We start from the raw sequence: 11946 nt of genomic DNA on the forward strand, positions 1-11946 counted from the left end.
AATGCTTACAGCTAACTTACACTCACACTGTCTCCTTTGGGACAGGAAAGATTCTTATTCCCATTTTACAGATGAGGAAACTGAGACTTGCAGGAGCTACCTGAAATGCCAATCATGGGCAGAGCCTAGACTGAAGTCCTATCCTTCTGAGTTTGGGTCAGTGCTTTCAACACTGCTCTGAGGGCTGGACTCTGGGTCTCTCTATACATCCTCAAGTAGAACAGCTCCAGTTTTACTAGACTCTAATGCTAGGGCACTACATAAAATTTCACATGATAAAAAATCTCTGCTCTTGAAATAAAAGATTTAAAACCCATTGCACTCTGTTATCATATCTTTACAGCATAATGCATCTAAGCCTAAATTACATTGTATTACCCTGAGACAAGATGCAAATAAGCCTTAATTTATCCTCTCATTATCCCAATCTCTGTGGGCTACAATCTGGGTCAATGTGTTGTTCCCAGTTGTAAGTGACAGAATCCAAAGCAAAATGTGGTCCTGTACTTTGCCCGATACTGTGTTTGCTATGGAATAGTCATCGTGTGGTGGCAGATCACAAATGCAGTCTAGGAGTTTATCTGCTGTAGGGGGCGGAGAACATGACCAGAGATTCATTGTCTCAGCAGAGCTGAGTGAATTTTTTCATAAATTTATATCTGTGGCTTTGTAAAACAAGAGAAGAAATTTCTCGGGAGACCTTGGTCTAGAAAAACGTCACTGAAGTGATTGGTGCTCTTGTGGGTATCTGTAAATGTCAGAGAACCTCTTTCCACTGATGCTTAATAAATGATTCTCTAAAGCACCCACTTGGGAGTATCAGGTTGCTCATGAAAAGTTGCAGCTTGCACTCGCCTGCCCCATCTGCCCATGGTGCCCCTTCAGCCAAGTGCTGTTCTCAAGGCCCGCTGTGGAATATATGTTTATCCTTTCACAGGGAACTAAAGGAGAAGATTCAGCCAGAAATCTTGGAGTTGATCAAACAACAACGCCTGAACCGCCTCGTGGAAGGGACCTGCTTTAGGAAACTCAACTGCCGGCGGAGGCAAGGTATTGTCTGGGGCCACTCCAGACCCAGCAAGGAAGAACAGTGGCCTGCCCCCTGCGGAATCACATGGGCACGGGTGTTGGTTTAAGGGTAGGCTATGCAGCATTGTACTCAGGACAGGACTAGCAGTCCAGGTAAGTTCTGATTTCCCATGTATACCCAGGGAGAATCAAAATCTAGAATCACCAGGAGACCCGTGGAACTGAAGAGCCACCTGGGCCATTTCGTGCCTCAAGTCTGCCAGTAGTGGTTCAACAACAGCTAACGTTATTGAGAGCTTACCATTTGCCAGGCTCTCAGTTTACCTATGTTAATGAATTTCATCTTCCCAGTAACCCTATGAAGTAGCTACTGTGATTACGCCCAGTTTACAGATAGGGAAACTGAGGCACTGAGGTGTGAAGTAACTTGCTCAAAGTCACAGAAGAGCAGGGATTTATACCCCAGCAGCTCTATGGCTCTAACTTTTAATGACTCACTATGCTATCAGGAGAGCTGGCACCCACTGTTGGATTTGATCTTGAAATTTTCAGCATGGATGGCCCTTATTTTCAAATTCCCATACTGATTCTCTTCCAAGTCAGAATTATTTTATTTGCAGATATAAGTAACAGTGAACCAAGGTGGGATAGAATCAATTTTCATAATCTTGTAAGACAAATTTCTGAACTGTCTCTATAAACTTTAATCCCAAAATATCAAGTTAAAATGGATGCCATTAGACTAGCTCCAATAGGTGGAAAGAATTTCCAGCTGTTTCTTAGCCGGGGAAGTAAAGTCCCTTGATTGCTTTCTTGACATACTGCTCATTGCAAAGTACTCATATCATACTGCCCTGGAAACAAATAGTCAGAAAATAAAATTGAAAGATAAGATTTGGGGAGAGGTGACGAGATTGGGGAACAGTCAGGAACAAGCATAAGCATTAGCAACTGTACCAAGAACAAACATCAGTTGTGGCCCCAGAGCAGCCCTGGCAGATATTTTTGAAACCCGATGGACGCCCTGCTCAGACACAGACCTCGCCCACTAATGACAAACATCACGTCATGTTTATGCTGAGCCCATCCTCCCGGCCATTTACTTTTAATGGCTTTGTGCTGAATATTGAGTAAATTCAATGTATTTCGAATGTAAGCATTAAAAGTCTTATTAAGGAATGTCCAAAGGCAGAACTTCCTTGACGAATGAAAATGCAGGTTATTCCCAGAGGATAAGAAACCATGACAATGGGTATATGCTCAGTAGTGGGACTGCTGGGTCATATGGTAGTTCTATTTGTAGTTTTTTAAGGAACCTCCATATTGTTCTCCATAGTGGCTGTACCAATTCACATTCCCACCAGCAGTACAAGAAAACCATAATTCAAAAAGAGTCATGTACCAAAATGTTCATTGCAGCTCTATTTACAATAGCCCGGAGATGGAAACAACCTAAGTGCCCATCATTGGATGAATGGATGTGGCACATATATACAATGGATGTGGCACATATATACAACGGAATATTACTCAGCCATAAAAAGACACGAAATTGAGTTATTTGTAGTGAGGTGGATGGACCTAGTGTCTGTCATACAGAGTGAAGTAAGTCAGAAAGAGAAAGACAAATACCATATGCTAATACATATATATGGAATTTAAGCGAAAAAAATGTCATGAAAAACCTAGGGGTAAGATAGGAATAAAGACACAGACCTACTAGAGATCAGCTCGGTGCTTTGTGACCACCTAGAGGGGTGGGATTGGGAGGGTGGGAGAGAGGGAGACGCAAGAGGGAAGAGATATGGGAACATATGTATATGTATAACTGATTCACTTTGTTATAAAGCAGAAACTAACACACCATTGTAAAGCAATTATACCCCAGTAAAGATGTTTAAAAAAAAAGAAACCATGACAATGAGCTTCAGGCTGGGCCTCAGGGGAGGACAAATGGGCGGAGTAAGAAAGGGCTGAGTTACAGCTGGGACTGACAAAGGCTCACATTAGGAAGAAGGGACTCATCTCTCCCCTTCAGCCGTTGGAGGACTGGTTCACCCCCTCTTTCCTCACTGCATTCCTTGCATTTGGGCACCTTCATCAGAGTGAATGCTGTTCTAAGAAGACAGTGTGGCACAGTGAGGAAGACAAGAGCCCTGGAGCCAGATGAAGTGGGTACCTTCCTACCTCTGTCCCTGTCCAGCTCTGTGACCTTGAGCAGTTTCCCCATCTGAAATGGGGCTAACAATGCCTGTCTCCTAAAGTTATTGTGAGGAAGAAAAGTGGTCATGAATGCAGCTCTTAGGAAGCAGCTTTAAGCAAAGGGGGTGGTAGCTACTGTTTTATTCTGGACGATCCTGTAGAAAAGAACAATGAGCTGGGGGGTGAGTAGACTTGGTTCTTAGCTTCTCAACTCTGTACTTACAGAGTTAACCACCTGGGTGTTTTTATGCAGAGCACGTGACCTCTCAGGGCCACAGTTTCTCATCTGTTAAGTGGGAGAATAGGACTAGATGATCTGTTAGTCCAGTTAGCCAGATTGCCTACTGTATGCTCTGATCTCTTCATTGCCTTTGGCAAAATCAATATTCAGGGTATATTGCCCACGTAAGGTGATTTATAAAGTTTTTATTTACCTGACATTGGGCAGAAGGCACAGAAGTGGGGGGAGGAGAGAGGTGGCAAATAGACACATGCCACCAAATGCCTCTGCTCATGCCTAGCTAGAATCCTTCAGAACCTAATTCAGAGAACCCAATTTGACCTTCCCGTGTACTCCACCACGAGACTTCCCTTTCTAGGCTGAAATGGGTAGGTTCTACTTGAATAATCCTGATTCCTAGATGTCATAATTACAGTTTTTTGGCTAAAGAAGTGTTAGTCCCAAATATGCCACTTCTTCCAGTTTTCTAAAAATGAATTACCTACTGAACAAAAAATATTAGCATCTAGATTATAAATTTATTAGTTAAACTCCCTAGGGAGCATGACCATCTGTGTTTAGTATAAAATCATCCTTCCAAGTGAAGGAAGGCTTTTTGGTGTTTGGTAAATTGATCTAAAATCTGGTGACTAGCTCTGTGTGCTTAAAAATAGGGATTCAAAGCAGACTGTGCTGAAATTGGTTTCCTATCACCCCATCAAAACATTCCATTTAGATTTACCCACATTAATGAGGACATGGTGTAAAATCATTTTAATCCCTTGGAGAAAGGTGAGATCCCAGACAGGAACAGCCACGAGCCATCCCAGGTTAAAGAGCAAGCACATGCGCAAAGGGCCCGCGCGTGACCACACTCCCTCTAAACTTGTCCAACAGTGAGTCAAACACAGATGAGTGGATTTAAGTATTAACTTTACAGGGGAGAATAGGAAAGGGCTTCCTGTCTCACAGAACTGGAAAGGAGAGGAGCAGATGTAGAGCCCTTTAGTGTGCCATGTTTGGCTAGAAGGCCCCTGAGTTGCTACTTGCCCATCATTCTACCTGCCTCATTTGCAACTCTGCTACTTGGTTAGTCCAATATAGATATATACAAATCTGGATTTCTGGGAATTCTGACCACAGTAGAACTGAGAGGCAGTAAATCATGGGAGACACACCAAGCTTCATTCAAGTCCCTGCCTCCCCACCCCCTAGCTGAGTAGCCTTGGACAACCTAATAAATCTCTCTGTGCTTCTGTTTCCTGATCTGTCAAGTGGGGATGATGTCATTTCCTACATCGAATCATTGCAAGGTTTAAATAAAATCATGCATCTATAGCAATTGGTGCTCAGCACATGGTCAAACATTGATTAATGGTATTTAGTATTAAGTTTAGCTTACAGTTACATAGAATATAGGTTTTTAAACACAGGCCATAGAGTGGCAATGGCTGTCACATACTTGCTTCACTCTGTCCCGCATTCTCTGTGGGATGTGAAAGGCTCGTGTTCACAATCCTTCATAATGAGATTGCCTTGCTTCCGTGTTTCCTGAACTTCTCAAGAGAGTTAAGATGAAATCCCAGAAGTTGTCTACGTTCGAGCCGTTATATGCTTCATGAGAATCTACAGGCTCAGGAACTGCCTCCTGTTTTCCTTTCTTTTCAGAGATTAGGCTCTTTCAGAATCACTTGCATTGAACAGTCTTGATAAGAGCCCAGGGCTACACATTGGAGTATCATTCTCAAGAGACGATAGTTTGAAACTTTTGCTTCTTGTTGAAGACAGTGTCCATTTTGTTGACCAGTGAAACGTGTACCCAGAGGGGTTGGCATGTTCCTGCGCTGAGGCCAAGGGTGGTGTACCTGCCTTGTTCTTTCAGCTCGCTCCGAAGACCTAGAGCCGAATGGTGCGGTCAGGCCATTTCAGTAACCATGTGAACCCTTTTGGGGAGCAGGTTGTTTCTTCCTCTTTGATTGAAATTTTCTTTTAATATTTAATTAAACCTTATCATGACTCATTTTTACAAAAAGGCAGGTATAAATAAATGCGTTTTTCAAAAGAAGAGAAGCCAGATTATTTTCAGAAAAAAATCACTTTGCAATAGCTCAAAATAACAGATAATCATTGTTCTCAAAAGGTGGAGGGACCAGGGCTTCCCTGGTGGCGCAGTGGTTGAGAGTCCGCCTGCCGATGCAGGGGACACGGGTTCGTGCCCCGGTCCGGGAAGATCCCACATGCTGCGGAGCGGCTGGGCCCGTGAGCCATGGCCGCTGAGCCTGCGCGTCCGGAGCCTGTGCTCCGCAACGGGAGAGGCCACAACAGTGAGAGGCCCGCATACCGCAAAAAAAAAAAAAAAACATAAAAAATAAAGGTGGAGGGACCAGTAATGTGAATGAGAGGGGTTACCATTGACTAGAAGATTAGGAAGGCACTAATATTTGAGAGCCAGCTCTGTGGAAGGTGCATGATGGATACTCTATATATGTTTTACTCATATAATTATTAGTGTTACTTAACAAAGGAACCATAGGGGTCCCTAAGGTTTTTATAATTTGGCCAAGACTCCATAGCTGATGTGTCAAGACCAGGTGTGTAACTCAGGTCTGTGTGACTCCAAAGTATCAGTTAGGCCAAACCATCTTTAAAATGACTCAGGGGCTCTGGAGTTAATCTTTTGCTATGAAAAGAGAGTCTCCAGGGAGACAGAATTCTGAATCAAAACAAGAGTATCTCGTTCTGAAGAATGTTCAGTGAAGTGAGGAAGATTTGAAAGGCGGAATGACCTTCATTCTGTATCCGTAGTTGTCTTCCTTTACTGGACCAACAGAGAGATCTTATATCTCATCACCTGGAAGATGACATTTCCCTTTTAAAGCATTGCTGGGGTTCCTCATGTTTTGTGACTTGGAAACGTTTGACCCTAGGCAGGAAGCAGACCTTCCCCTGAGCACACTGAAGATTTTGCACATTTTAGGTTAACCTAAGAAAGACCCAAAGTCCTAGTGGAAGTGCCATAAGATTTCACTTTAGTAAAGGCCACCTGTCTCCCAAACACAGGACTTTCAGGGCCCCCTGGGCCAGCAGCCAGCTGCCAACTGTGGGCTTTGCGCACGAGACAAAGATGTCCCCCTGAGTCCATGGCAGAGTCGATCAGGACTCGGTTCTTGCTGTGCCCTGTGCCTCCCTTTACAGTCCACATTTCACACTCAACAATGGTAGCTATTATTCAGCTTGCGCATCTCCCATAAACAACTGCTGGCCGACCCAACACTTGTCTCCAGCCTGGGTATGAAGAGAGACAATGAGCTGCACTGTTCCATATAGCTACCTATGGCTATTTAAGTTAATTAAAATTAAATAAAATTCAAAATTTCTTCTATTACTATTGAATAAGCAGGTACAGAGTATTTGCATCGTTGCAGAAAGTTCTGTCGAACATTGCTGCAAGAATTACAGTTGTCAAGGGTGATTAGCTGCATAATGATCTATGTGACAAATAACTTTAATCAGCCCTGGAGACCTTCTTACCAGGCTGTGAGCTTTGAAACCAGCTTTTCCCTCTGAACCTTCACACGCGCGCACACACACACACACACACACACACACACACACACACAGAGAAAAAAGAGTGAAGCACAAAATTATCTCCATATTTTCAGTTTTTGAGTTGCGGGAATGAAAAGATGGCTATTAACGTACTAACATTTCTAATTGACTGAAAGACCTCTATACTAACTCCTGTTTTCTCTTTAAATGCTATTAGACAATCTTTGCTAATGTTCTCACTGCTTCCTGCTAATTGCTTTTAGTGACGCAATCCACTCATTCATTGCCCAGAGGGATTGGGGACCTAGTAACATCATGCTGGGTTTTGAATAGAAAATACACATTTTTCTTACCATAAAAGAAACTGCAAATCAAGCTGCCACTGGTGGCTGACACTGAAACTGTCTCACCCAACAAGTCGGTGCACTCTGCTGGTTGGAGGTGGCATCTCTGCTCTCCTTTATAGCGGCTCTGCCTTCAAGACAGCCACACACAAGTTATGATGCCTCTAAACCTTCCCAGAGCTAACGACTCCAGCCTTTATCCTGAGAGAGATACTGGCTGAGTATCCACCCATTTGTTTAAGAGTCAAAACAACCTTCCCAAGCCGTTCAGCCCCTTTTCCAATATTTTGTCATCCATCCAAGACTTCCTGTTTGATGGGAGGAGCAGAACACATCACTCACATCAATGATGCACAGATCTTTTGCTCTCCACCGTCTTCGTAGTAGACAGAGAAAGAGGAACTTCTATAGGATACGAGAAGAGGTAGCCAGAGGTAGGAGGAAAACCAGAAGCTGGTGGTGTCATAAAAGTCAAGAGAATTTAAGCCTCTGGAAGGAGGAAAATCTGTCAGCTATACCCTGTATTGTTATGGCAAGGTTCCAAGTAGCCTTTTGTGTTTCTTTAAACAAACAGTGACTACAGCTTTTCAAGGAAGACAGTTGTTTTACCTCCCGGAACCCTGATAAATAGCCACTGTTTTCAGTAGTTTCTGAATGTAGGAGTGTGTTGCACAAGAGATTTTCCCTATTCCTGTTTTTCCCTGTAGTACAGGCAGAGTTGCTGAGTCACAGTCCCTACTTCCCAGACCTGGGAAACAAGTGTTTCCACCATATTTCTTTAAGTTGCCACTAAGAGCTAGAGAGCTCCTTGCCCTTGAGCTGCTTGGCTTTGTCGCTCATGTCTGCCTTTCATCTTAGTAATTTCTGCTACACCCAGTAGACTACTGTAGGCACTCTGCAAATATTCACTGGAGAAATAGGTATAACATATTAAATAGACAACTTATGGAAGTATGTGCAGCAAATTTTTGAAGTGTTGCAAATGAATGTAAGTTGTGCATTTTACTCCACAGTATATGTTTGTACCACTTAAATTTCTCAATGCTCCCCCAATTATATTGAGGAGGATTGATCCACTTGTGCCACATTGACCCTTCGGCTTCAGGTTACCACTGCCAATCCCTAGAGTTTACCCCAGTTTGAAAAGTGAGGGATTTCTAGGAAGAACAGGCTAAGACCTCTCTCAAAATAAGACCAGCGTGTCCAAGCACTACAGCTCACCAACTTCCTTCCCAGCTTTCTGTCACCCTTTTTCAGTTGCTCACTTAGCCAAAGTCCCATCTCAGAGGTAGCAGGGGAAGGAGAGCTCTCTAGGAAATTTTTCCAGCTAGATTTGTGGCCATCACAGTTCATTTAGACAAGGTGAAAGGTCCTTTGGGGGATAGAAATCTCTACAATTACTCATGCCAGGTTCCCAAGAGCACTGTTGGTGCTCGTGGCCAAAACTTGGCCCTCTCCTTTGGAATTGCAATTCCTATTGTGAATTACAGGTCAAATTCCCAAATGTGTTCTCCTCATGGAAAACTGCCTAATGAAATGGTTATGAATTATTCAGGGAATAACTTTATTTTCTCCCTTTGAAATGCTCTCCCAGAAGAATGACCTGTGCTGTTGAATGTGTGTGTGTGTATAGGTATATATATATAACAGGATTTTGAAAATGTAGCAGTTCCAGATGTTTTCCTAGCGCTCAAATCACTGTTTCTTTCCTCTCAAATTTTCCCACCAGCGTTTAGATTTTTTTTTAATATACGGATTGCTATATTCTGGCTACGTTCAGGAATTCTCAAACCCTGTTTATAGATGAGAAAAGAATCACAGAGGCATTTTGCTTTTGTGGATCCGGTTTGGGTGTTTTCTTTGTTCATTGTGTGGCTTTTACTTCCAGTTTTAAAACTTTCTTTTCTACAAAAAGAATTGTAGTTAAAATGTGGTTTTGCAGTGAAAGCAATTTTAGGTAGAAGAACATTTTTCTTAAACATTATAGAGACCTTTTTGGTCAGAGTGGCTTCAAAATAATTTGTGTTTGTAGACACAGTAATGGGGTAACTTGACCAAGGCCGCTGTGTTTGCCAATTGCATAATGTCACAAAGGGGTTTACAGGTCATGGATGCTCTGTGCCTTAAGCATCTTGACCGGGTCCCCTCGGGTCTGCATTTATCAATTTAGCCAACAGCAACTGTGTAACTTCCACGTGCCAGGCACTGTGCCAAGGGACCAGTGCAGTGCAGTTGTGAAGACAGTGGTTGTCATCAGAGCGCCCTGGCTTCTCCACACTGTCAGGGCTGATGTGTGTCCTGGAGTCCTCTTCTGTCAGTAACCTTTCACACTGCACCCACGGGGGCAATTTGCTTACCTAGGGTCTATTGCCATAGATGGGGAATACTAAGGGGCTTAACATGGGAGCACCAAGGATCCAAGGGGATGCTGGAGCAGCTAAGAGGATGGGGAGGGTCCCTTTGGCTGCAGTAATCAGAGAGGGCTTCCTGGAGGAGGCAGCATCTAGCACAGCCTGCACAAAGATTGCTGTCACAATCTAAGTTTCTTATCTAGATAAAGCACTCTCTGCCTCCCTCTTGCTGCCTCACCAGCTTATTCAAAATTTTTTTTTACATTTGGGGAAGTCAACTTAAAGGAGTTATTTATGAGAATGATCCTAAGGTACTGGTCACACTTATTTAAGAGAACTAAACTCTAGGAATGAGAGAGGAGATGATTGCAATATCCTCATTCTTGGATAAATTTCTGAATTATTAGTGTATTTCCTCATGAATTCCATCCCTTGTGTGTATCACTAGCTTCCTAACAATTTATTCATTGATTAGTTTGTGTGCATAGGCCTCAGGTGTGAGGGGTTTGATATGCCAACTGAGATATGGCACAACCATCTCATCAGTCTTACAATCTCACAGAGGAAAGTGGAAGCAGAAAAATTCTGAGAAAGCTGTTTTTTCTTCATCTCCCTCCCCACTTTTGTCAGGCCCAACTGAATAAGGAATAATCCCCTAGTCATTATAGATACTGATGAAATAACCCTCTGGAAGCCACCACCTCAGAAACTCTGTTGCCATTGTCCTCAAAGGATTTGATAACTTTCCCAGTGGTACCAAATGTCTACCAAGAAGGACAGGAGCTAACTAAATATCAAAATCGAGAAGGGACTAACTGCCAGGGCTCTAGAAGTCATTCCTTCTTGAAGACTTAAAATCGAAGGAACTGCGTGTTCTCCCAGGCAAGACTGACGAAATAAGGATGTCAACATTTTTTGGAAACCAGAATCGCTTACCTGGTAAATTTGTGTTTTTTTTCCCCCAGACAAGTTTTGGTATTGTCGGCTTTCACCAAACCACAAGGTCCTGCATTATGGAGACTTGGAAGAAAGTCCTCAGGGAGAAGTGCCCCACGATTCCTTGCAGGACAAACGTAAGTGCCTCTCCTGTATTGGAGGCCTGAGTTTTGGTTGCTTGTTCATTTCCTGGTCACAGAATATCATGCAGAATGATTATCAACCTAAGTAAACCCGTTAGGCATGTCTCATCTAGCTGTGAGTCCTGGCCTGAGCCGTCTCATCAAGCATAAGACCTTGATGGATTTGTGGTTTGGGACTGAAGAGGGGAGGGTGTAAAAGGAATGCTCACCTATCTTTTCTGAAAGACGTAAACCTGGGGTTCAAACACCCACTTTTACGTTACTTGTCCAGGTGTCATTCTAAGGAGCAAAAACAATATAAACCTGATAGTCAGTTGTCTTTTTCTGATGACCCAAAATAATTTCACATGAATCATGTGCTTGATCCCACCACGTTTATGCATTATAGTTTACTATATCCCACACTTATAATGCAGAGCTAATGCCACATCCACATATGGCTAGTTTACTTCAAAGAAGTAACTCAGACACTCAATAACATTCTATTGTTTCCTAACTATTCCCCAAAATACATATTATTTATACCGATTTGCTATTTCTGTACCATGTCTTTTAAAGAGCCAGTCATACGCTAGATTATTTTAGCCCAACACCAAAGCAGGTTCCAGGTTTTTTTAGACAGCAGTAAGTGTACTAATTAAACAAAGTACTACAGAAATATTAAAATACACAAAGGTAATGGATTAATTTGGAAGAGAAATGAGATAAAGTTAGACGTAGCCTCAGAGGATATCTCAGGTAGAGAAATCAAAGAGTGAGAAAAAAGTAAAGACACTTTAAAATAACTTTTAAAAGTCACCTTGACCCTGCCATGAGTCATATAAACAAGTCGCAAACAGAATCCTTACCTCCAGGTCCTAGCACCTTCCCCCTTGTCACCCCAGGGCCTATGGAAGTCAAATCTGTACTGTCTTCCTTGCAGCTCATGGCCATCATGGGAAAATAAACCACAAGTGGCAAATTCCTGACACACTCAGACTCTGGGCTGACATATCAGACAGACAGCCTGGAACAGTCTCGCTTCCTCCAGCTTAAAAATGGGACAGTCTGGTCTTCATAGTGTCATTTAGCTCAGAAGGCAATCTTATTTCTTTTCATGGGAGCACTGCCTCTTCAGCCCACATTATTTGAAACCCAGTACCGCAGAGTCTGGGGCAGTGTCTATGCATTCC

General features: G+C 42.9%; 1 protein-coding gene across 5 annotated transcripts in view; it reads left to right on the forward strand.

Annotated features, from left to right (window-relative positions):
- ELMO1 (engulfment and cell motility 1) overlaps positions 1 to 11946 on the forward strand; it is a 462642-nt gene that overhangs the window by 425950 nt on the left and 24746 nt on the right. For all 5 annotated transcript variants that reach the window (XM_007446111.1, XM_007446110.1, XM_007446113.1 and 2 more), the window contains 2 exons: positions 938 to 1050; positions 10661 to 10768. In XM_007446111.1, coding sequence (XP_007446173.1) covers positions 938 to 1050; positions 10661 to 10768 — 221 coding nt within the window. The remainder of the gene's footprint in view (positions 1 to 937; positions 1051 to 10660; positions 10769 to 11946) is intronic.

Source organism: Lipotes vexillifer, unplaced genomic scaffold, assembly GCF_000442215.2.
Source record: "Lipotes vexillifer unplaced genomic scaffold, Lipotes_vexillifer_v1.1 scaffold822, whole genome shotgun sequence".
NCBI lineage: Eukaryota > Metazoa > Chordata > Mammalia > Artiodactyla > Lipotidae > Lipotes > Lipotes vexillifer.